The 27,013-nt window shown below is 42.1% G+C and overlaps 1 protein-coding gene across 4 annotated transcripts in view; it reads left to right on the top strand.

Moving 5' to 3' along the window:
- Positions 1-4,411: 4,411 nt before the first annotated feature.
- Positions 4,412-27,013, top strand: part of METAP1 (methionyl aminopeptidase 1) — a 57,410-nt gene continuing 34,808 nt past the window's right edge. For 2 of the 4 annotated variants that reach the window (XM_042251226.2, XM_042251225.2), the window contains exon 1: positions 4,412-4,909. In XM_042251226.2, coding sequence (XP_042107160.1) covers positions 4,427-4,909 — 483 coding nt within the window. In that variant the 5' untranslated portion in view covers positions 4,412-4,426. The remainder of the gene's footprint in view (positions 4,910-27,013) is intronic. The other 2 variants (XM_042251224.2, XM_027970867.3) reach the window with 1 other exon arrangement.

Here is a 27,013-nt window from a genome sequence, read left to right as displayed (position 1 = left end):
CTATAAAGTAGGTATTCTAATTTGTATTTTTCTGATATGGAAATATGACTAAGGAAAGGGGTTTGCAGGCAGAGGTTTCAACTTAAGTTGGATTTAGAAAAGGCAGAGGAACCAGTGATCAAACAGCCAATATCTGCTGGATCATTGAAAAAGCAAGAGAATTCCAGAAAAAACATCCACTTCTGCTTTGTTGACTACGCCAAAGCCTTTGACTATGTGGATCACAACAAATTGTGGAAAATTCTTAAAGAGATGGGAATACCAGACCACCTTACCTGCCTCCAGAGAAATCTGTATGTAAGGCAAGAAACAACTGCTAGAGGTAGACATGGAACAACAGACTGGTTCCAAATCAGGAAAGGAGTCCATTAAGGTTGTACATTGTCACCCTGCTTATTTAACTTATATGCAGAGTACATCATGAGAAATGCTGGGCTGGATGAAGCACAACCTGGAATCAAGATTGCTGGGAGAAATATCAATAACTTCAGGTAAGCCGATGACACCACTCTTATGGCAGAAAGTGAAGAAGAACTACAGAGCCTCTTGATGAAAGTGAAAGAGGAGAGTTTAAAAGTTGGCTTAAAACTCAACACTTGGAAAACTAAGATCATGGCATCTGGTCCCATCACTTCATGGCAAATGGATGGGGAAACAATGGAAACACGGAGAGACTTTATTTTGGGGGCACCAAAATCACTGCAGATGGTGACTGCAGCCATGAAATTAAAAGACACTTGGTCCTTGGATGAAAAGCTATGATCAACCTAGACAGCGTATTAAAAAGCAGAGACGTTACTTTGCCGACAATGGCCCATCTATTCAAAGCCATGGTTTTGCCAGTAATCATGTATGGATATGAGAGTTGGACTATAAAGAACGCTGAGCACTGAAGAATTGATGCTTTTGAATTGTGGTGTTGAAGAAGACTCTTGAGAGTCCCTTGGACTGCAAGGAGATCCAAAAGGAAATCAGTCCTGAATACTCATTGGAAGGACTTCTGCTGAAGCTAAAACTCCAATACTTTGGCCACCTAATGTGAAGAACTAACTCATTTGAAAAGACCGTGATGTTGGGAAAAATTGAAGGTGGGAGGAGAAGGGGACAACAGAGGATAAGATGGTTGGATGGCATCATAGATTCTATGGACGTGAGTCTGAGTGAACTCTGGGAGTTGGTGATGGACAGGGAGGCCTGGCGTGCTGCAATTCATGAGGTCACAAAGAGTCGGACACGACTGAATGACTGAACTGAACTGAGGATAGATGAAACACTGATGAGTTTAGGTGATGGTACCACGGCCAATTTGTGTCTTGACTTTTTTTAGCATTGTTCTTGAAGAAAGAAATTTTAACAAATAAAAGCAAACACATAAAAATAGAAATAAAAAAGGTATAATCAGAGAAAAATGTTCAGACTTACTATATTCTGATAACAAATAGATTTATCTATTTATCCCAATGAAAAACATTAAAAATAGATAATATCTAGCACTAGTAAGGTCTCAGGAAATAAGATCTCTAATATAGTTCTGACCAGAGTGTAAATTTTATACACTCTCTGAGGAAAAACCTAGCAAACTATATAAGAGAATAAACAGCAGGGACAATCCTCTGATGCAGCAATCCTACTTTTAAGAATATATCCTAAATAAATAAGGATTTATGTGAAGTTAGAACTAAAAAGATACTCACGGAAGCATTGTTTATAATCTGTAACAATTAACAATAATCTAAATGTCTATTACTAGCGAATTTGGCTCAGTAAATTATATAACAGAATATTATACAGACATCAAAATTATGTGGAAGAAGTACACACACATATTTATAAAATATACATATATATGCATGATGTGAAAGTTGCTCAATCATGTGACTCTCTGCAATCCCACAGACTATCCAGTCCATGGAATTCTCTAGGCCAGAATACTGGAGTGGGTAGTCTTTCCCTTCTCCAGGGGATCTTCCCAACCCAGGGATCCAACCCAAGTCTCCCACATTGCAGGCTGATTCTTTACCAGCTGAGCCACAAGGGAAGCTCAATATGCATTATATATATGATATATTTTTTACTGCACCACACAGCATATGGGATCTTAGCTCACCAAGTAGAGATCAAACTTGTACCCCCTGCAGTGGAAGTGCAGAGTCCTAACCACTGGACCACAAAGGAATTTCCTGTTAAAAGTATATTTGATGGCAATATAGTTCACAACTTGAACAAAACAAGTAACTAAATACTCTGCATAGTATGATCCAGTTTTTGTTTAAAAATATTCTATATACATGTGCTATACGTGCATATTGTTTTTCCCGTTGTTTAGTCACTAAGTCGTGTCTGCCTCTTTTCGACCCCATGGACTATAGCCCACCACGCTCCTCTGTCCATGGGATTTCCCAGGCAAGAATACTGGAGTGGGTTGCCATTTCCTTCTCCAGTGGATCTTTCCGACCCAGGGACTGAACCCACATCTACTATATTGGCAGGTGGATTCTTTACCTCTGAGCCACCAAGAAAGCCTATATGTGCATATACATGTACATCTATGTATATATATATATATATATATTTGGTGCTTGATTTTTTTAATGTATATATTTGACAACTTATTATTTGATTTTATTATTTATATGTACTTATATAACAAAACTATTAAAAATAAGTATGTGCTTTTCTCATCTATCAAATTTGGAAAGATTTAGGGCCTTCCATGTGGCCTTTCCCTAAATCCTCTGCTTTAGCTCCTCTCTGAAATACCCAGATAATAGTATTTAATGCACACTGCCTGAATTGTTTTACAGATGTGAAAATCCTTCACAGAATGGAAGATGTTACTTGATAACTCTGAGCACAGAGCCCCAGGCCTTCTGTCACCTAGGGCTGCAGTTTACCTGAGATACCTCACTTTCAGTCAATCAGAAAATTGTAAACCAGCTGATTGTACACCTTGCAACTCCCTCCATCCTTCACCAGGCTTTAATAAAATGTGTTGCCAAAACCCTTCAGGGAGCCAGGTTTGGGGGCGGGGGATGGAGGTGGGGGTGGTTTGGGGGGGTTGCGGTTTAGAGCAAGGAGTCATCCATCTCCTTACACAGTCCTACAATAATCCTTTCTCTGCTCCAAACTCCAAGACTTCCCTGGTGGCTCAGACGGTAAAGCGTCTGTCTACAATGTTTCTTTGCTCTCAACTGTGCAGTTGGGCACATGAACTTGCACTACCAAGTTGATGGTCAGTAAATACTAGTCCCTCTCTCCTCTCTCGTGAGAGAACCATACTCAAGCACCAATTAGAAAACGGCAGACCTGGGATGTAGCCGAAGAGACTTAGGTTTGCATTAGATGTCCTCTAAGTGAGAGTGAAGTCGCTCAGTCGTGTCCGACTCTTTGCGACCCCATAGACTGTAGCGTACCAGGCCCAACTGTCCATGGGATTTTCCAGGCAATAGTACTGGAGTGGACTGCCATTTCCTTCTCCAGTGGATCTTCCCAACCCAGGGCTCGAACCCGGGTCTCCCGCATTGTAGACAGACGCTTTACCGTCTGAGCCACCAGGGAAGTCTTAACGAGTGGCCTCTAAAGCTTCTTTCAATTGTGACATTTCATGATCAACACAATCTTTCCCTATTTACCTCTTAAACAATCAACTGGTATAATACAAAAAAATGTATTGAATATTCAGGAGTTGTGTTACTATCACTAGCCCGTACTTTGCTAATGGAGAGGGAGTGGTGTGAAAAATAAGAGGGCACGAAGGAAAACTGACACAAAACCCAGCACACTTCTTCATTAACAGATTCTGGGCTTCCTTTCTTTGTGAATGAGCGGCGGTCTTTAGGCCTCAAAGCAGACACCATCCGCGAGAAACAGAACTTAAAAATGGAGTTACTTTCCTTTTCCAAGGAGCTGCCGGGTGGACCAACACAGAAGAGTGGAGCGTCCTTTCCAACGGCCTGAGAGTATGGCAGACGTTCAAGACCCCGGGATCCAGTCAGTAGGCGACAACTGGGGATTTCTCGTTAGGCACCGGAGGGCCTTTCCTAGTCGGCCGAGCATGGCCTCCTCCTCCGGGCGCTGGCTCGCGGCAGGTAGCAGCGCGAACGCACAGAGAGGCCGAGGGCTAGGCCAGGTACCCTTGCGGCTACCACGTGCCCACTGGCGGCCGAGAGGCTGGGGGCCTGGGATGAGGGGCGGGGCGAAGGCCACGGGGCGGGGCCAGCTGCTCGCGCGGGGCGGGGGCGGGGCGCGCAGCGTGTTCCGGGCAGGCCCGGCGCTCCCCCTCCTCCTCCCGCGCCCAGGCCCGGCGGTCCGAGCTCCTCCCCCGGCTCGGCCTCTCTCCCCTCCCCGGCCCTCCCTCTGCCCAGCCGTTCCTCCCTCCCTCCTCCCCTTCTTCCTCGGCGAGGCGCTCCTCCAGTAGCCAGGCAGCATGGCGGCGGTGGAGACGCGTGTGTGCGAGACGGACGGTTGCAGCAGCGAGGCCAAGCTCCAGTGCCCCACCTGCATCAAGCTGGGCATCCAGGGCTCGTACTTCTGCTCGCAGGTAGACTCCCGCTTCCCCCGCGGCCCCGCCGCCGCCTCCCTCCCCTCTCCGCTTTGCCCTCGCGGCCGGTCGGGACACGCTCCTCCTCTTCCCCGGGCGGGCTCGCCGGCCGCTCTTCCTCCTCCGCCTAGTCTGCCGCGCCGCCGGCCCCTCTCTCCTCGCGGGGATCTGGGGCCCCTCCGGACCCCGGCCGCTTGGGGCGCCCGTGGGGGTGGGGGCGCGGGCGCGCTGCCTTGTGGGCTGGGGGCGGAAGCGGACTTGCCCCGGGTCTCCCCGACCGCCCCTAGGGCGCCGCGTTTAGGAGCCAGTTCTCAACGCGCATCTTCTGGCCGGGCTGGGGCTGCCAGGTGTGCTGGCTACGCGGGACAGGTGGGATCGCCGGGGAACGGGCCAGCCCTGGTTGTGCGAGTCGCCACAGCTGCAGCTCCTGGCGGGGCTCTGGTCTTGGTCGGTGGGGGCTGTAGTCACTCTGGTCCTACGGGATTGGGGGTCGGAAGAGACCCGCTGGGCTTGAAGAAGGGTTACCTGGGACGGTGGGGACTCTGAGAGGGGCAATGCGAGCTCCAGCCCCACCCACCTCTGTCCCTAGGTTTTACTACCGCACGTTGACACTTAAGCAACTTTGGAGTTGCGGATGGAGAGGGAGCTGTGTAATTCATTCTTTTCCTTTGGCACTCAGAATTATTGATTTACAAAACCAAGGTAACAGTATGAGTCACCTCAGAATAACTGAACTTCCCACTGAGCGAAAAAGACAGTTCCATTAAGGATTATGCTTTAAGGCCGTATTTTTAACAAGTTTTGTGCAGTGGAGCAAAGCCAGCATTGAATGGTGTCCGGACTGAAACGTGTGCTGGTGTTTGTTTACTGAAGAGCCCTAGTGTTCCGGCTGCATTTAGACGCTCAGAGTTTTGGCCTGGCGGCATTTGTACGGCTTTTAGTTACAATCCAGTTTTGTTGAAGAGAGGTACGGGAATATTCAGGTACGAAATTGGTAGTGTCCTGAGGGGAGGAGAGCATGCACAGAGAGTCTAAAGGCACCGATAGGGCCCTGTCCTTGCCATTGACTGAGATCTTGAACTAGTCAAGTTTATCTTTCTGAACTTCAGTCCCACCACTGTACAGACGGGAAGATGAAGTTTTTACTAATGTATTTCCCAAGGTTGTTCTGAGACCCAAAGTATCCAATGAATGTGAAATCTTAATAAAACAAAGGTAGTATTTTTTAAGGCTGGCAGTAGGGCGTAACACATATATATGTGTATATATACACAAATGAATAGAAGGAAAACATATATGAGCAATAAACACAAATACAACTTTCAGATATAAAATGTGTAAACATAAAGCAGTATGTGAAATGAAGATGTAAATAAAATCCTGGAGATCCAGCACTTGTAAGATAAGCCATTATAAAAGATCCTAGCAATGTTGTATAGGTCTTGTTTTCAGATAGGATATGATCCTTGACCTTGTTAGTATCATTTGGAAAAAGTTACACTTGGAGAAGTGTTGCTATTTCTAAAAATAGCACTGGGACTTCTCAACATGCTGAACCTGATCTGAGTCCTTTTGTTTCTTTAAAATAATTTTCAAATTCTGTGATTTGTTGAGGCCTGTGTGAGACTTAAAAAAAAAAAATCCAGTAGTTTGTTTTTGAAAATCATGTACTCTGAGTAGAATAATGTGGTGTTTTATGTTTTGCTTAAATTTAGTTGTCGTTTTGTAATGTTAAATGAAATAATATGTATAGACACTTGTTGAAATTCTGAAAAGATGCTGTGAAACTATAGTCATCAAGGATAGGTGATACTCTCCTAGGCATGTATTATTTAGTAGAAAGGACATTGGCTCATTGGGGTTTTTGGGAACATGCCAACACATTTGTGAAAACACGCAGGGTATATTTAGTACAGTAGGTATTTCATGTTAGATTCTGCAGGTATTTTTCTTGTTCCATTGTTATGCCTGTAGTCAAATATATCCTGACTGATGCTTCAAGCTCTCTCTCTTCATTCCTGTTGCTTCCTCCTTTAGTCAGTTTTTAAAATTTCTCACCAGTTTCTCTTAGTTCATTTCTCTACTGTAGTTTTCCACTTTGCAAGTAAACACTCACACACACACTCACACTCACACACAAATCAAAGGAACAAAACCTTTCGTTTAAAAGTTATTTATCCCCTAGCGTAGCGGTCTGATTCATGGGGTCGCAAAGAATCGGACTAGACCGAGCGACTGAACTGAACTGATAGCGGTCTGACTGTGTTTCTCCCCCACCTATAATGAATAGAATTGCCATTGCTTGCAGGATTCTAGCCCCATAGTCAGGGCATCTCTTCTGAGTCCAGCTTCTCTTGCTTTAACCAGAGTCTGTATTTATACTTGTTCCTTTAACACAGAATATCACCTGTCTTCTAAAATCACAGATGTTCTTTCAGTCCCAGCTTGAGACCTTGCTCAATCACTAAGCCAATTTCCACATTTATGATGAAACTGGGGCTTCTCCTTGCCACTTCTCTGATCATCTTCACTAGCAGTGGTCAGTCTTTTCTCTTCTCCTTGCTTTTGTGGTCCCCAGGCTGATTGTCTGACCAGCTTGTCTTTGGGAATAAACTGTGAACAAAACTACAAGAGAACAGAAATAAGCCTTTTCCGGTTATCCTGTCACACCACCTTATTTCCTTTATAACATTTTATACAGTCTGATCATTTGATTTTTGTTTATCTGTCTTTCAGTCAGAAGGTGAGCAACACGAATAAACCCGCTGCCCTCTCCTCATTTCTCAACACAATGCTCTGCATGTAATAGGTGGTCAATAAATGCTTGAGTCAAAAGGCAGAATAAAGAGGTGCATTCATGCATGTGCAGTTGTGTCCGACTCTGGGACCCCATAGAGGAAGGAGCAACCCTCCAGGCTCCTCTGTCCATGGAATTTTCCAGGCAAGAAAACTGGAGTAGGTTGCCATTTCCTCCTCCAGGGGATCTTCCCAACCCAGGGATGGAACCCTCATCTCATGTATTGGCAGGTAGAATCTTTACCACTGAGCCACCGGGGAAGCCAGAATAAAGAGGTAAACTGCCACAACTGAATCGCAGTTCTGTTACTTACTAGCTGTGTGCTCTAGGCAGGCAACCTTTGTTTTTTGTTATAGCCTTTTATTTTTTAACATTAATTATATTATTTTTGTTTGCTGAGTCTTTGTTGCTGCGCAGCAGCTTTCTGTAGTTAGGGCAAGTGGGCATCTCATTGCAGTGGCTTCTCTAGTTGCAGAGCACTGGGTTTAGGGCACCCAGGCTTTGGTAGTTGCAGCATGCAGGCTCAGGAGTTGCGGCTCCCAGGCTCTAGAGCACAGACTCAGTAGTTGTGCACTGGGCTTAGCTGCTCTGTGGCTTTTGGAATCTTCCTGGACCAGGGATCGAACCCATTTCTCGTGCGTTGGCAGTTGGCTTCTCGTCCACTGTACCACCAGGGAGGTCCTGTTACAGCCTTTTAAAATGGGGCTTTGAATAGTACCAACCTCAGGGTTTGTATGTATTAGTAAAACACTAGGCATAGCAATACATTTAATCAATGTTAGCTCTTTTTATCATTATACTGTATTTATGCTTAAGAAGATAGAAATGCTTTTACTTAAGATGCTAAATTTTAAGACACATTTTGGTCTATTTCACTTGAAATTGAGCTTTACAGGAGTTTGTGATGTTTCATGGTATTTCTTTGTAGCTCTATCCGTCTTATTCAGTAGTAGTTGACGAGGTTTAATAGTAGCTTGGTAGTTTACTCATAGTCCCAAAGAGTTTGTAAGAGTTTTTTGAGGAAGGAGGCCGTACTGTACTCATTTTTGTATTTCTCGTAAGTACCTTGTACACAGTAAGCACTCAGTTCATTAAATGAACGAAAAAAGGTCATTAGGCCTGAGAAGGAAAGGCAAAGAGCAGTCAAGCCCTTAGTGAACACCCCAGGGCAGATGCTATCTTGACTGTAGTTTAAAGGATCTGCAGAGAAGGACCTGAGTGATTTGCAGCCCTTCATAAGGCATAAGCACTTAAAGGGAAGAAGCCTGGGTTTGGAGTCTTACCTGGGTTTTTTGCGACCGTGTCCTGGGGTAGGTTGTGTCCTGTTTTATAAGAGAGGGCTAATGATGCACCCTCCCTAGAGTTGAGGTGACGGTGAGTGAGAGCGTGCAAAGCGCCTCAACACTGTGTTCAGTAAACAGTGTTGTTGCACATGCCCTGTGTCTACTACCATTGCAGCTAGCTGTAAGGAAGGTTTAAAATGTTTGAGGAGGAGCCTTATTTGTTATGAACATTTTGAACAAATTCTTGGAATAGGTTCTTTCAAAGAAGTAGTGGCCATGTAAAGTGACTGCCTGGGTCTTCAGTAAGAAAATGCGTGGGTGAGCATCTCGTATGTTGGAGTCGAAAAGTGAGGAAGGATTCGCACTTCCAGTATGTAGGTCTTTGAAATGCAGCCCTGTCCTCTAAAACGCTTTCTCCTTTGATAACAGAGTTCCTGACATTTCTAGGGATTTTCTTAAAATTCCTTACATTACCTCACACTATTTCTAGATATTGCTGTAAGATAGCAATATCTAGTTGTAATTTTTTTTTTCTTAAAAATAACTTTTATTGTAGAAAAATTAGAAAATACAGGTGAAAGGTTGCTTGGTGATAATTTCTGTAAGTCTTTTGATGGGTAGTCTTACAAACATGTATGTATTCCTACATATACTCATGTGCATATACTTGTATGCATTTTTATCAAAATGGCTAATCATATACATAATCTTAGGGAATTTGCTCTCTTTTATGTCTTAAGTAATACATTTGGAATGTGTGTAATGGCTCCATTTACAGTATCCTTTGTAATGGCTGAATAATATTTAATGCGATAGATGTATTGTCCTGTATTTACTCATGTATGGTTGAATTTACTTTCTTTTTAATTTTTTAGCTGCCGTTTAACTGCTTTTTAGTAAATGTTCTTGTGAAATTTTAAATCATTTTGATTACTTGAGACTATAGAGTAATGGTGGGGCTGGTATATAAACCAAGGAGTAAACCCACCTTGAGGTGCTGGTAGTTCTCACAGTGTAGTTAATGGATTATTACTAGTTTGAGAACTAGTTTGAGAATCTGGTGGTGGATGGAGATCTCTTTTTACTGACATGCTTGTATTATAAATGCTTATGTAGGAGTTTTGGCATGAATTATATTTTTATTGTAGAACTTGTAAAAAGCAAACATCATTTGGTTGGTAGGTAATCAAAAGTTTAACTAATCTTTAACTCCTAGTTACTGTTTTAGAGACTGAAGGGCTATTGGAAGTAGATATGAGCTTATACTGTTCATATGGTTTGTGACAGAAGTGTTAGTCACTTAGTTTTTTCTTCCTTTTTTTTGGTGAGTCTTTTCCAGGTTTGGCATACTTGCACAATTTTTAGTTTGGTCTTAGTTAATTTGGTGGGGATGACAGACACATAAGCCCGTGGCTAAACACATATGCAGCTCTAGACAGGAGGGAGAAGCAGTAGCGTGGGTGGCTCCTTCTGTATAAATGAGGAGTTGTCTCTGGTATTAATAGGAAATCCATTTAGTAGATGCGACATGGGCAGGAATATGCTATAGAGCAACCGTTGAGATTCTCTCCATGTTAAAGTTCTAATGAAACAAAATATAGATATAGCCATCCTCTCTGCTGGATCCTGAACCTTTCTTGACTCAGTTTTAACATGAAGCATGTGCTTATTCATGCTTTGGCAGCTCAATAATTATGTCTTTTTTTTTTTTCTTTTGATTGGTATCAGCCTTGGGTCTTACTTTGAATAAAGAACATTTTAACACACTCTGTAAGCTAGGTCCGCCTTTCTCAGTGTGTGTATTTAGCTGCAATAGTTCAACGTGGGACAGGGACTTCCGAAACGTCCTCTCAACTATTCATTGCAAATGATTTTTCTTTTTGTGCACTGTTCACAGTAGCTAAGTTGTGGAAACAACATGGATAGATAAATGGATAAATAAAATGTGGCATAAACGTATAATGGAATACTAGGCAGTTTTAACAAAGAAGGAAATTTTGCAGTGTGCCACAACATGAATGAATCTGGAGGACTTTGTGCTGAGAGAAATTAGCCAATCATCAAAAGTGATTCCACTTAACACGAGGTACCTGAAATTGTTAAATTCATAGTCTCAAAGAGTGGAATGGGTGAAGGGGGAAATAGGGAGTTAGTAATCAACAGGCATTTAAGTTCAGTCCTGCAGATGGAGAAGCTCTAGGGATCTGTTCTTTACCATCGTACCTATACTGACACTTGAATTATTAAGAGGATAGGTCTCACGTTAAGGTGTTCTGGCTATTTTTTTTTTTTCCCCCCAGTAACCTGTCTGTTTTATAGCCAGGTTCAGTGGGGACTTCTTCCTGATATACCAGAGCTCTGTGGTGTCTGTTGGAAGGCATTCCTAGAATCCCGGTCATGGGGTCTGCTATTGTGGCCGTTTTCTAGGCCATAGGCTCAGGCCTCTAAAGAGTGGGTAGGGTATAAGTGAGATCTTGTGACTTTGGCAATTTTCTTATCACAAAGTGACAGGCAACAAAGATGTCTCCATCTCTGTTGAGAACTTGTATTAATTGGTCCTGCCTTGATAAAAGGTGCAAAAGGGCAACCCTTTGCATCAGATTCTGAAGGTTGCCCTGCCTTATCAATCGAGCCACGAGCTCAAATCATTCAGTAAAATAGATAAATTGTAAGTGCCATTAGGTTTTAGATGTGACATAATTTTTTTTTCCCCCCTCTCTGACTGGGCATTTATTTTCTTACTGATTATTTTACTAGCTGGTACTAGTGATGGGCTTTAACTATTTGAATTCTGATAACCTTGCATAGTTCACTACTAAAATGTAGAGGAAAATATAAATGGAGGTGTTATGTGATTTAGTACTGCTTTTGAATTGAGGTTTTTAAGTACCTTAAAGTCAGGATCTGTACTTTTTTTAGAAAACTCATTTGTTTTTATTAGATGTTGAACAGACTAGAAAACTAACAGTAAGTCAACCATAGTATCTAAAGAAACATGGTACAGTAAATGCCTCTGTACTTAACCACTTGAATTATTAAAAAGAATATATTAATGAAGCAAGTAAAACCAGAAAGCACTTATGTGTCCCTCGCCCTAGAGGTACTCCCTGTTCTGAGCTGCCTTTGTCATTCATTTGCTTTCCCATGTATTTGATTCCTTAGATAAAGTCTTGTTTCGTTTTGGTGTTTTTGAAGGTTTCATAAATCACTGCACGTATTCTTCTGCAACTTGCTTTCTTTATACTCTGTTCTTGAGATTCACCCTCGTTGCGTCTCACTCTAGTTCTTCATTTTCATTGCTGTATAGTATTTGTGAACTAATGTATCAGTTTATTCATTCCTTTGTTGATGGGAATTTGGGTTCTAGGTTTTTACTATTATAAACAGCACTGCTCTAGACATTCTTGTACCTGGCTCCTGATGCCTATGTGCAAGAGTTTCTCTTGGGTATACCACCAGGAGACAAGTTCTTGGGTCATGGGATATGTATGTGTTCAGCTCTGTTTTGACCGAGCCAGATTTTTTTCCAGTGTGATTGTGTTTTTTCTCCCATCAGGAGAAACTTTATATTGTTCCATATCCTAGCTGGGACTTTACCTTAATAGACATTTTGGTTTTTGCCTGTTGTGTTACTTATGAATAATGTTTGCTGGGCTATTTTTGCATGTGCAAACCTGCTAAAATTTATTATTCTCAAGAGGCTTACGGTAACTTGTATGGACAGTTCAGTTCAGTCGCTCAGTTGTGTCTGACTCTTTGGGACCCCATGAATCGCAGCACGCCAGGCCTCCCTGTCCATCACCAACTCCCAGAGTTCACTTAAACTCATGTCCATCAAGTCGGCGATGCCATGCAGCCATCTCATCCTCTGTCGTCTCCATCTCCTGCTTTCAATCTTTCCCAGCATCAAGAGTCTTTCCAGTGTGCCAACTCTTCTCATGAGGTGGCCAAAGTATTGGAGTTTCAGCTTTAGCATCATTCCTTCCAAAGAAATCCCAGGCCTGATCTCCTTTAGAATGGACTGGTTGGATCTCCTTGCAGTCCAAGGGACTCTCAAGAGTCTTCTCCAACACCACAGTTCAAAAGCACCAATTCTTTGGCGCTCAGCTTTCTTCACAGTCCAACTCTCACATCCATACATGACCACTGGAAAAACCATAGCCTTGACTAGACGGACCTTTGTTGGCAAAGTAATGTCTCTGCTTTTCAATATACTATCTAGGTTGGTCATAACTTTTCTTCCAAGGAGTAAGCATCTTTTAATTTCATGGCTGCAGTCACCATCTGCAGTGATTTTGGAGCCCCAGAAAATAAAGTCTGACACTGTTTCCACTCTTTCCCCATCTATTTGCCATGAAGTGGTGAGACCAGATGCCATGATCGTAGTTTTCTGAATGTTGAGCATTAAACCAACTTTTTCACTCTCCTCTTTCACTTTCATCAAGAGGCTTTTAGTTCCTCTTCACTTTCTGCTATAAGGGTGGTGTCATTTGCATATCTGAGGTTATTGCTATTTCTCCCGGCAATCTTGATTCCAGCCTGTGCTTCTTCCAGCCCAGCGTTTCTCATGAGGTAGTCTGCATAGAAGTTAAATAAGCAGGGTGACAATATACAGCCTTGATGTACTCCTTTTCCTATTTGGAACCAGTCTGTTGTTCCATATCCAGTTCTAACTGTTGCTTCCTGACCTGCATACAGGTTTCTCAAGAGGCGGGTCAGGTGGTCTGGTATTCCCATCTCTTTCAGAATTTTCCACAGCTTATTGTGATCCACACAGTCAAAGGCTTTGGCATAGTCAATAAAGCAGAAATAGATGTTTTTCTGGAACTCTCTTGCTTTTTCCATGATCCAGCAGATGTTGGCAATTTGATCTCTTGTTCCTCTGCCTTTTCGAAAACCAGCTTGAACATCTGGAAGTTCGCGATTCACGTATTGCTGAAGCCTGGCTTGGAGAATTTTGAGCATTACTTTACTAGCATGTGAGATGAGTGCAATTGTGCGGTAGTTTGAGCATTCTTTGGCATTGCCTTTCTTTGGGATGGGAATGAAAACTGACCTTTCCAGTCCTGTGGCCACTGCTGAGTTTTCCAAATTTGCTGACATATTGAGTGCAGCACTTTCACAGCATCATCTTTCAGGATTTGAAACAGCTCAGCTGGAATTCCATCACCTCCACTAGCTTTGTTCGTTTTTTTTTTTTTTTTTACAATTCATTTTTTTTTTAATTAATATTTTTAATTGAAAAATTTACACACTTTAGGTATAGGACCAGACAAGCATAAAAGATGACAGAATGAATAATTCCTCTCCAGACTCCTACTCCCTGCTCCAGAGAAATCACTGGCATTACAATATTGTGTGAAATAGCCTATGTAGATACAATTAGAAAGCAGTCACTTCTGCTGTTAGAGCAAAACCCAAACCCCCTAACCCCTCAAATGTAGCATATTTCTACACTCTGTGCCTTGCTTTTCTCATATTTCAATATAATACAGAGACTCTTCTATAAGAATACATATGGATACAACTCACTTTTTGTGGCTTCCTAATATTACATTTTGTATGGTTACACCATCATTTGATAAGTTTCTTTTTTTTTTTAATTTTTTAGTTTTTTATTTTTTAAATTTTAAAATCTTTAATTCTTACATGCATTCCCAAACATGAACCCCCTCCCACCTCCCTCCCCATAACATCTTTCTGGGTCATCCCCATGCACCAGCCCCAAGCATGCTGCATCCTGCGTCAGACATAGACTGGCGATTCAATTCACATGATAGTATACATGTTAGAATGTCATTCTCCCAAATCATCCCACCCTCTCCCTCTCCCTCTGAGTCCAAAAGTCCGTTATACACATCTGTGTCTCTTTCCCTGTCTTGCATACAGGGTCGTCATTGCCATCTTCCTAAATTCCATATATTGCTTTCTAAGGCCCACTTGACTTCACATTCCAGGATGTCTGGCTCTAGGTGAGTGAACACACCATCATGATTATCTTGGTCGTGAAGATCTTTTTTGTACAGTTCTGTGTATTCTTGCCACCTCTTCTTAATAATATCTTCTGCTTCTGTTAGGTCCATACCATTTCTGTCCTTTATTGAGCGCATCTTTGCATGAAATGTTCCCTTGGTATCTCTTAATTTTCTTGAAGAGATCTCTAGTCTTTCCTATTCTGTTGTTTTCATCTTAAAAAAAAAAAAGTTAAATGACCTGGAGATGCTAAGTGAAAGTTATAGACAAGGAATTTTTTTCTTTTAATTATTTTATAACTTGATTGAATCTCCTTAGCTTTTTATTGTGATGATTTTCAAACATAGAAAAGTTTAAAGAAAAGTCTTATAACTAATTGCAGTATACCATCACTTACATTGCAGAAGGAAATGGCAACCCACTCCAGTATTCTTGCCTGGAGAATCCCAGGGACAGAGGAGCCTGTTGGGTGCCGTCTGTGGGGTCGCACCGAGTCAGACACGACTGACGTGACTTAGCAGCAACTTAGCAGTCACCTACATACTTTGCTCTAATTGCTTTATTTATGAGTTCTTATGTGTATTGCATTTGTATATGTATTAGTTGAAAATTTTTGAGTCACAGACAACGTGACACGTTACCCATTGATTACATGTAACCATGTAATCATCTTCAGCATGTATTTTCTAATGACAGTGATATTCTTTCTTACTTATTAATACAGTATCATGATTACATGTAAGAATATTGCCAAGAATTCCCTAATATCTTCTAATAGCCAATGCTATTTGCATTTATCAATTATCTCCTAAACATCTTCAGTAGTTGTGTTTTTGGTTAATTTTTGGAACCAAGATCCTTTCAAAGCTCACAAGTAGCGTGTGGTTGTTACATTTCTTAGTCTTGGTGTAGAACAGTCCTTTCATCTTCACGTTCACAATGCTGGCTTTTTGAGGAGACTAGTCAATTGTCTTGCTGAGTGCACACGTTCTTGGTTATCTGATTATTTCCTCGTAGTGTCTTTAAGTTGTTCTTTTATCCCCTGTCTGTTCTGTCAGGATTCCCTTGACAGGACTCGTGAGAGATGCTGTGTGCTTCATATTCTATCACATCAGGAGGTGCTCCTAAATGTGATCACTTGCTTAGGTGGTGCTGCTCGCTCGCTGTACGTTTCTCACTTTGTAATTAACTACCTACTGTAGCGCCTTCGAAGGACAGTGGGTTCTGTGTCCTTTTGACCTTCCTCCAGTAGTCTCTGATTGTTCCCTAGCTCTCTGGCCCAAGACAAACAAAGTTTACCTTGTAGCTTCCCTGTCCCAAATCTGGAGTCCAGCCTGTCTCCAAGGAGCCCTTGTTTCTGGTAGGAAGGTCTTTAGAAATCTAGTTCTGCCTGCTCAGTACGCTCCATACTGAGCCACTGGCTGGAGTCCCTGCCTCGAGAAGAAGGGTACTGACATCTTCAAGGAAGTTTGCTGATGGCTCTGGAGGACACAAATAAAACTGCTGATGGGCAGTTTTTCAAAGCAGCGTAGTAAAAAGGTGCAAAACAGTATAGTTAAGGTCCTAGAAGGCCTCCTGAAGGAGGGGTTAAGAAATGGATTTGAGTACACTGAAGAAAATAAATAAAAAGGTAAGTAAAAAGGTGTCTGTTAGTGAGGAGGAGAGAACATTCTCTCCAGGGCAAGGATGTTTATGGAAGTAGGAGCAAGCTGAGGCATGTGTGTTACAGCAAGTGACCACAGCCTTGCAGTGGTGAAGAGTCTGAGTACAGAAATATAAGGAAATAAAATGATTGTTAGCAGGGCCAGAGACTTTGTGTTCCACTGAGTATATTTTTTTTAAATGTAAATACCTTCATTTGTTTTTTTGTTATAAAAAGCAGTGCATGATCTTTGCATAAATTTAAAACAGAAGTGTTTGAAGTGAAAGCTGTGTCATGATCGTATCCTAAGAGTATGTTACAGTTTGGTTTATTATCTTTTCAGGCTTTTGTATATTTATTACATAGAGGTTAAGAGCATGGAAACTGTCTCAAGAAAGCATGCATTTAAAACCGGGCTTTGCTGTTAATTAGCTGTGTGGGTTTTTTTTAACGTGTTAATTTTTCTGTGCTTCAGTTTTCTCATCTGTTAAATAGGAAATAATAGAATGTACCCTGCAGAGTTGTGAGGATTAACGGTTGGCGCATATAGTACTGCCTAAATCAGTGTTTGGCATATGGTCAGCATTCATGTGTTACTTGTTGTTTTTATGTTTTTGAAACAAAACCAGAATCATTGTTCTGTATCACATACAGCTTTGTAACTTATTTAAAAATGAATTTCTTTTTTCTACGGGTAAAGAACACATGGAGACATTACCATCCTAACCATTTTTATGGGGTACTTTTCAGTGGTATTTATTATATTTGCATTGCTGTAGAACATATCTCAAGAACTTCTTTAATCTTGCAGAACTGAAACAGCTCATTAAACAGCTCTCTTTTGCTTGCTCCACCCAGCCCTGATAACCACCGTTCTGCTTTACTTGTGGAGAACAGCATGAGTATTTTAAAAGAAACATTTTCCAGGTGATTTGAGGGCCTATTCAGTACTGAAGACCGTACTACCCCATATCAGCTCCTAAAACTTGGTAGATATCTCTTGGTGTTAAAGAAAAAGTGGGATAAAAACTTTACCATTCTAGTTTCAGTAGGTACTCTGCAGCCAGGGCTTTGGTGCAGTGAAATAGGTGGAAAGCAGGGTAGTGAGACAAAGCGCTGTTGGGAGTGCTGAGAAAATGCATGTGCCCTGTTAGGCATTGGCTGGGATGGGTGCGGTGGGGACGCTTGATGAAGGCAGCATTTGTAACACACTGAAGGGATAGGTTAAAGCTTGTGAGGACAAGATGTGAATGTGAGTGTCAGGAACAGATAGACGAGGTCGGGCAAGGGAAAGGACAGTGTGGTATTCTCTGGGGGAACTCCCACCCTAGTTTAGTTAGGTTGTTCGTACATTTTTCAGAGATAAGGAAGGAAAGGCTGCTCAGGTAAGAGTCAGAGGTTGGTTCTTCATGGTGTGGAGAATAACTCCCTCAAGGGTTTTGAGTGGTCCTAGTCAGGTAAAGACGGAGAAGGCAATGGCACCCCACTCCAGTACTCTTGCCTGGAAGATCCCATGGATGGAGGAGCATGGTAGGCTGCAGTCCATGGGGTCGCTAAGAGTTGGATACAACTGAGCGACTTCACTTTCACTTTTTACTTTCATGCATTGGAGAAGGAAATGGCAGCCCACTCCAGTGTTCTTGCCTGGAGAATCCTAGGGACAGGGGAGCCTGGTGGGCTGCCGTCTGTGGGCTCGCACAGAGTCGGGCATGACTGAAGTGACTTAGCAGTAGCAGTCAGGTAAAGAAACGGGAGAAGAATGAGATTGTGGTCTAAGGAAGGAACACTGTTCAGTCTTAAAGAGTTACTAGGAGGTACAGAATGTACTTGATGCTGTCAGGGGTTTTGAAGACTGTGCCCTTGTTACTTCATGGCCTCAGCAAGTAAGAGGATGGCGGCTGTCTTGAGAGGTATTTATTATGAATACTTTGGTTCCTTCATTTCCTCAAATATTCATATATTTTGAAATACAAGTCTTTAGCTAGGTAAGCTGTTTTGTGAGACAGTTCCTAGTTTATTTAATGAGAATAATCCTATTAGTCCTCTTATTTAAAAGGTGAGATTTGATGTAGGTCTCACAAACCAAGTACAAAACACTCTGAAATCCTCTGAGGAAAATACAGGGCTATTTATTTGAATAGCTGCTTTTCAGTGAATGCGATAGATTTCAGCATGTTTATTAATAGTTGATGATCGTGACACTGAAATTTTAATTGGGAGGGAAATTGACATGGTTTGGCATTGATCCAGTGCACTGTAAGCTGCTTTAGAACACCAGGTAGTCTGAAAAATGTAAAACATGTTGTGCTTTTTTAGGAGTAAGTTGATAATCTTGTTAGGTTTATTTTTTTTTCTCCCTGAAATAGAATCAAGGAGGGTTATTCCTAAATCTTGGCAGTTTTTCCATAGCTATGACTTTTTAGAGTAGATATGAAAAGAAAATAGTTTACCATGAATACTTAAGGTGGGAACCAAAACTGAACTGTTGTTCTTTGCACATCATCTTGGGCTTTTTACTTTCCCCAGTATGAAGTGACAATCAAGGAGAAGCATTTTGAAATATGGTTCCTTTAAAACACTTACATTGCTTTCAGTTTGTTCACAGTTTACTAGAGAATCAAATTAAGAGAGATCACCGTGAAATAGACTATTAATTGAATTGTAGAGGCAGTAAATGCCAAAGGGTTTAGAGGATGTGTCATTTCTCACTGAGGGACAGGAAGAGTTTTATAGAAAAAGTTGTATTTAAAATCATTTGTTGTTATCTTCTGAACTCTTGAAGGAAAGTATGGTTTGAATGGAGGGGAGGAGGGCATCTGATTATTGAAGCTTAATTGCTTTGAAAGATATGTATGAAATTGGGCATAGGTCAGAGTGGTACCACCTCCCTGCCCCTGTCCCAGTCAGAGCCCCTCTTTTTCTGTTTAAAGAAAACACTGAAGAGTTCTAGATTTCTTTTTACAGGAGTTCTGTGATCAGTAGGGGTAAAAAGCAAAACTTGGCACCGACTCGGATACACTCCAGATGGCATGCATTTGCAGTTAGAATAAAAAATTCTTTGTTTATTTAAAATTCAAGAAGATTTGATGATTGAATTTTTGGATGTTGTCATGTTGTAAATAACATTACCTTCTGAGTGGAGAAACTTGGAATAGTCAACAAATAATGGTGAATGTGTAGATGTGCCCACTGTAAGAGGTGAGTCACAGAACGACAACATTAAGAAGGATGTGAGACGGATGTGAAAAGAAAGAGTAACGTGATTGTCTTTGCTGATGCCTGCCTGAGAAGCCTTGTTCACCATAAGGTGACATCCCCCAGGAAGAGATTGAAAGAGGCGAGCTGTGTATTTTGGCCACTGGGGGGGGATACCCAGTTGTGGAGCAAAGAGTAGGCTGTCCAGTTGGTCACACTGTGAGCAGAAAGTATAAACACATTGCCTTAATGCTGTATTAATTGGTTTAAATCTACTTTAAGTGACAAGATGCCTTAACTCAGAAAACAATTTGTCTTTTAGATAGAATCTTCCTGCAGCTGGAAAATGGCATTCATTCAACTTAAAATACTGGCTGTAGAAAAGGAACCTAAATATATGTGCACTGGACATTTTAGAGATTTTGCCAGTTACTATGTATTCAATATGGCTTTGATTCTTGAAAACATGCGTATGGCTTAGAAACAAATATTCTAATTCCAGGTATCTCTTAACCTAGGGTTAGTTTTTCCATTTTTGTTTTTCCAGTCTTACTGAGAAATAATCGACAGAACATTGAGTAAGTTTAAGGTATTGTTGTACAGTCACTACGTCATGGCTGACTCTTTGTGAGCCCATGGACTATAACCCGCCAGACTCCTCTGTCCATGGGATTCTTACTGTGTGGGTTGCCATATCCTTCTCCAGGGGATCTTCCCAACCCAGGGATTGAACCCAGGTCCTCTGCATTGGCAGGCGGCACTGGGGGAGCCCACTAAGGTATACAGCATCATAATTAGACATTGTATACTTTGTGAAACAGTTACCACAGTAAGTTCAGTTATCATTCATCACCTCACAGTTTCAGTTTTTTTCCCTTGTGATGAGAACTTTTTAAACAACTGTCAAATATACAATATTGTTAACTACACTCATCATGTTGTAGGTTATATCCCCAGAATTTGGTTTTCTTTCCACCACTTTAAACTGATTATTTTGGCATTCAGTTCCATATCTCTGAAACACACGGTTATCTTCCTCTGTCTTGATTATTTGGTTTTAGGCCTTGTCACTAGGTTTCCTGCGATGGAAGAAGAGAGTTTGGCAGTAACACTCCTCACCTGCCATGTGGCTCTCTTCAGACTTGTAAAGTGGTTTTGAGTCATGTGGTCTTCTCCAGGGGGATCTTTCCGACCCAGGGATCAAACCCAGGTCTCCTGCATCCCAGGCAGAGCTTTAACCTCTGAGCCGCCAGGGAAGCTCATATAGTCTACTTGCCACTTCATAGCTGCGTGACCTTGGGCAGGTCATTCAGTGTGGCTCAACTTTTCTCATCAGTAAAATGAGTACTGTGTAAATAGTATCTACTTCATAGGATTAGGACTTAACACATGTAAAGTAGTTGGAATAGTGACTAGCACATAGTAGGCTCTACATAAGTGTTATGAATTATTAACACGGTATAATTACTTTTCCTTCCTTGTACAACTCCATTCACTTAGCTTTCTATGTCGTGAGTCCCCCTACATATGAACCTTGGGAAGTTGCAAACTTTCAAAGATGGGAACGTGTGTTTGCATGTCCAGCTGTGTTTAAATGCATGTGTCTGGTGTACATTGTCATGTGCATCCTCTACAGGAGGCTATGGTTTGGTTTACTTTACTGTAAAGTACTGTTGCCATGCGACATGAGCAGATTACTAATGAAGACCTGATGGAGTCGGAGGCCCAGAGAAAGGACCAGGAGAGACAAGAGGAAGAGGAAACTGCAGAACCAAAGAGATTCACAACGTGGGAAATGGCAAGGGGATTTTCTTTATTTGAGGAGGCGCTGTTAGTTTTTGAGCCGTAGGGGCCAAATGAAGAAGGGTACATGAAGGTTGCAGACTGCCGTCCAGTGCTTCAGATTATCTGTGATGATAAACAGAAAGAGCTACTGCCTAGACATCGCCGGATTGTAGTTTTAAGAGAGTAGATAGAACTGAAAACATCAAGGAGCCAGCACCTGTGCCATCCATGTCAAGCATGAGTGAAACTGCAGCTTCCCTCCGTGCTGTGCTGGCGACCCTTCCCCTCTGCCGTCTCCCACCGCCTCTCCCTCCTCCAGTCAGTAACTCTTGTCCGTTTACTCAGTGCCCGCCCCTGTGTGCCAGCTGTTGTACTCTACTACTGTACTTTTCAAGGTACTGTGCTATAAGATTAAAAATGATTTTTTTTATTTTTTGTGTTTGTTTTTTTATGTATTGTGTGAAAAGTATTATAATCCTATTACAGTACAGTACTGCATAGCCGATTGTGTTAGTTGGGTGCTTGGGCTAACTGTTGGACTCACAAACATGCTCTTGGAACGGAACTTGTTTGTATATAGGGGGGACTTGCTGTAATCTGTAGACGTTTTGTAGATAATCTCTATCAAGCTGAGGAAATTGTCTTCTAGTTTACTGAGAGTTTTTATTATGAGTGGTGGTTGATTTTTGTTTCCAACTATATTGTGGATTTTTGTTTCATCTTGCACTTATGTTACCTTCTGCTTTATGTATTTTGAAGCTCTGTCGATACATACAATTTAAACTTTATATTATCATCTTAGTTATTTGACCTTTTAAAAAAATCATTATGTAATTTTCCTCTTTATCCTTAGTAATTTTCTTTGTTGTTGTCATACTGGTCATGAGGCTCTGTTTTTTATTTACTTACCTTTTAAACCTTTTCTGTGTTCGCATGGGATTGTTTCTTTGGTCTCTGAAGCTCACTGAGTTTTCCTCTGTCATCTCCATCATGCTGCTGGATGCTGCTGCTGTGCTTAGTCCGTCAGTCGGGTCTGACTCCTTCTTTGTAACCCCTTGGGCTGAAGCTCGCCAGGCTCCTCTATCCATGGAATTCTTCAGGCAAGAATACTGGAGTGGGTAGCCTTTCCCTCCTCGAGGGTATCTTCCCAACCGAGGGACGGAACCCAGGTCTCCTGCATTGCAGGCAGATTCTTCATCAGCTGAGCCACCAGGAAGGTCCATGCCACTGAATATATCCAGTTAATTTTTTATTTTAGCTATTGTATTTTTTTGGTTTTAAAATTTTCATTTGGTTTTTCTGTATATCTTTGCAAATATTTTCTTTTCTCCCATTGATATGAGTGTTTCTGGTTGATTGTTGGAGCGTTTTAATAATAGCTGCTTTAAATTCTGTCAGTTAATGCCAGCATTGGTGTCAGCTTAGCACTGGTGTCTGTTGACTCACTTCCCTTATAAATTGAGATTGTCTTGGTTCTTTATATGCTGGATAATTTTAGGTTGTATCCTGTGGAAAGTTTTGCATATTATGAAATCTTGAGTCTTGTTTAAATCGTGTGGAGAATGTTGATATTTTAAGTTTTAGCTGGCTACTAACTAATCTGGTTAGATTCAGCCTGCAAGTCCTAACCTGCCTTCTTTGGTTCCAGTGTCAGTTCAGTTTTCAAAGCCTTTGCAGCGCCGTTCACATCTGTCCCTGAGATCTGCATGATGGTCTCTGTTAGTTCTGCTCTCTCATACGTCAGTAGTTTGTATTATGAACAACGTGATGGGGTCACTTTAGGGAGCTCCTTCCTTGGGAATTCTCGTTTTTGGTCCCCTGGCCAGAAAGCTGGGGTTGTAGGGACCTACCTTTGCTGTCCGTCACGACTGTGGCTTTGTCTGGGCTGAATGGCAGGAGGACACAGGCAGAAGGAAGGGTCTGGCCCCATGCTGTCTGGATGGCAGGACAGACAGAAGGAAGTGAAGGGTCTGGCCCCATGCTGTCTGGATGGCAGGACAGACAGAAGGAAGTGGAGGGTCTGGCCCCATGCTGTCTGGGCTGCAGCTTCACTGATGAGAGAAGAGAAGAGACGCCTGCTGCTCAGTGCTTTGGCTCCTGCACGCTCCTGTTGTGGGTTGCCCCAGGGTCCCTTGGGGTGTGGGGATGTGAGAGGACAGGGACGAGAAGAGAAGGTGGGCTGTACTCTGAGCACTGGGGGTTCCCTTTTCTGCTCCTTGAGCCAGAATTGGAGGGCGTCTGGACCACTCTGTGTGCCCTGGTGGTCGCCTCCGTGATGCTCCTGGTGATTTTGGTGGGGGACGGTGGTCAACTCATCGCCAGCTCAGCGGCTCCTCAGATAGCCGTGCCGCACGTTCTGCCTGGGCTTTGGAGCTCCACGAAGTCCGTGAGTCTGGCTTTTGTCTCCTTTGCAGCGTGGCTCCTGCTGTCTCTGCTCAGTGCTTTTCTGTGGCCACGCGCCTGGCTGGCGGGATCTGAGACCCCTGGCCAGGAATGGAACCTGACCCACGGCCGTGAAAACGCTGAGTCCCAACCACTGGACCACTACGGAGTTCCCAAGCTCAGTGTTTTTTAAGTTAAAAAAAAACTCAAACCTGCCTTCCTATTTGCTTTTGTGTCTGCACAGCCTATAACTCCGCCGAAGGTTAGTCACAGGTTGTGCTCACACCCCTTGAACTGGCAGGCTGTTTGTTGTTTTGGTGTTCTTTGCTGTTTTGGCCGGAAAGCCTGTTCAAACTTGAGGTTGTTCCCGCTCTTGGATCCCCTTCCTTGATGTGCAGGTTCCCTGAACAGTGATGCTGGGCTGTGCCTAGTCGCTCAGTTGTTTCTGACTCTGCGACCCCGTGGACTGTAGCCCACCAGCCTCCTCCTGGGATTCTCCATGCAGGAAGACTGGAGTGGGTTGCCATGCCCTCCTCCAGGGAATCTTCCCAACCCAGGGTCAAACCCAGGTCTCCCACACTGTGAGCGGATTCTTTACCGCCTGAGCCATGAGGGAAGCCGGAACGGTGATGCTCATTAGCTACAAAGCCCACGGTCATCACTAGCTGCCTAATGGCCGTAAGTTTTCATCAGCTAAGAATTCAGGGCAGCGTTGATGGACACATTGAAGGTATATAGGTGTACCGTCTTTTCAAATTCCAAACTTAAATTGCTTTTAAAAATAATAAAATGGGTAATAATTAGAATTGAGCATTTGTTATTGACCACACATTTTTACACAGTTTTCCCTACAATACAGTTGAGGAAAGTGGGACTTAGAGATATTAAGATTTTTTCCCTCTATGTTGTACAGCTTATAAGTGATCCAGCCAGGGTACAGTTCTGACCTCAAAGTGCATGATTTTTGCCGTTGCCTGAAACTTAGTTTAGAAAATCATGTGTTTTAAGTTGTTCCTACTGATAAGCCCTTTATGAAGTAAGTATTATCCTTAGTAATAAGGAGGCGGTGGCAGTGGATTTTTGTAACATTTTAAATGCTGCTTTTACCTCTCCTCTCTGATGTTCTTTCCCCCTCCCTTTCTTGATTTAAATTGGTATGTAAACTTCTGTGTTCTCTAAATTGAATCAGTTGAGATAGAGATGTTATTTTATTTAAGGAAATATGCGTCAGCTTCTGTGAGGGTAAAAAAAGATGCTGGGTGAGGCAAAAGTATTTTGTTCACATAACCTATTTAGAAAAGCTTTATAAATAGGTTGTATCAGGTTGCCAATTATATAAAGGAAGATCTTATTTTGTAATTTTGATATGCATAAATTTAGTTACCACAGATTAGATAAAACTAGTCTCTCAACCACACGGGTAATGACATGAAGTAAATGAGACTTTACCACTAGCTATTCATTCCACCTGACCTGCCTCTTGAGAAATCTGTATGCAGGTCAGGAAGCAACAGTTAGAACTAGACATGGAACAACAGACTGGTTCCAAATACGAAAAGGAGTACGTCAAGGCTGTATATTGTCACCCTGCTTATTTAAGTTATATGCAGACTACCTCATGAGAAACGCTGGACTGGAAGAAGCACAAGCTGGAATCAAGATTGCCGGGAGAAATATCAATCACCTCAGATATGCAGATGACACCACCCTTAATGGCAAAAAGTGAAGAGGAGCTAAAAAGCCTCTTGATGAAAGTGAAAGAGGAGAGTGAAAAAGTTGGTTTAAAGCTCAACATTCAGAAAACGAAGATCATGGCATCTGGTCCCATTACTTCATGGGAAATAGATGGGGACACAGTGGAAACAGTGTCAGACTTTATTTTTGGGGGCTCCAAAATCACTGCAGATGGTGATTGCAGCCATGAAATTAAAAGACGCTTACTCCTTGGAAGAAAAGTTATGACCAACCTAGATAGCATATTCAAAAGCAGAGACATTACTTTGCCAACAAAGGTCCATCTAGTCAAGGCTATGGTTTATCCAGTAGTCATGTATGGATGTGAGAGTTGGACTGTGAAGAAAGCTGAGCGCCGAAGAATTGATGCTTTTGAACCGTGGTGTTGGAGAAGACTCTTGAGAGTCCCTTGGACTGCAAGGAGATCCAACCAGTCCATTCTGAAGGAGATCAGCCCTATGATTTCTTTGGAAGGAATGATGCTGAAGCTGAAACTCCAGTACTTTGGCCACCTCATGTGAAGAGTTGACTCATTGGAAAAGACTCTGATGCTGGGAGGGATTGGGGGCAGGAGGAGAAGGGGACAACAGAGGATGAGATAGGTGGATGGCATCACGGACTCGATGGACGTGAGTCTGAGTGAACTCCGGGAGTTGGTGATGGATAGGGAGGCCTGGTGTGCTGTGATTCATGGGGTTGCAAAGAGTTGGACGCGACTGAACTGAACTGAACTGAACTGAACTGAACTGATTCATTCCTCAGATGAGCTCGGAAATCACAGCCCTGCATCTTGATTAGTGAGTGGCCAGCCCCTCTCCTTTTTTCAAGCCTGTCAGTGATTGGTCCCTGGGCGTCTGTCACGTGGTTCTCTTGTAGACAGCAGAGCCTTGTAGTTGCCTAGCTTTCTTGTTCTCCAGTGATAAACTTACATGACACTTTACAAAAATGAATCATTGAAAGAGGGAATTGGCTAAGAAGAAAATGCAGCAAAGAAATGCTAGGTGTTAGTGCTGGGCGTGAAACCTAAGTGGAGTATAAATGGAATTGTGGAAGAAATAGCTGGCTGTGGGGATGCTGACACTGAGTGAATGCCCACCATTCTAGAGACTCTAGACATGCAGTCAGAGGAACTCAGAAACAGGCTGGCTATTATAAATGAGGAAAATGGTTGTGATGAAAAGAATCAATAATGTCTTCGGGGAAGGAACATCAATAAGAACTTTACATTAAAGGAACTCGCAGAGATATTGAAAGTGCAAAGGATAAAATTTGGAAGGTATTGCAAACCTCGAAAGTATACCAAGCATGAAAAAGATGCTCACTCCATCTGCTGAGTTATTCAGTGAGAAGGCACACAGATTCAGATTAGTCCTGATCAGTTTTCTTTTCAACATCTCATTTATTTTTAATTGAAAGATAATGTTTTACGGTATTGTGTTGTTTTCTGCCATACATCTGATAAGTTTTTGAATAAAAAAGTAAAATACTCTAATTATCAACATATCTAATATTTTAAATTACAGTATACTAAACAAAATTTTGTTTCCTGTATATTTATAACCTAGAGTAAGAGAGTTTTTAATATTTTGGCAAAAAGTTTTGAAGGTCATGGAACAATTTAAAATTTTCCTGTTGGTTTTGAAGATTGGTTTTTACGTTTACAGATTGTACAATGGTTTTTA

This window comes from Ovis aries, chromosome 6, assembly GCF_016772045.2.
Source record: "Ovis aries strain OAR_USU_Benz2616 breed Rambouillet chromosome 6, ARS-UI_Ramb_v3.0, whole genome shotgun sequence".
NCBI lineage: Eukaryota > Metazoa > Chordata > Mammalia > Artiodactyla > Bovidae > Ovis > Ovis aries.
Note: the sequence above shows the minus strand (reverse complement) of the source record. Positions and strands in the feature narration are given on the sequence as shown.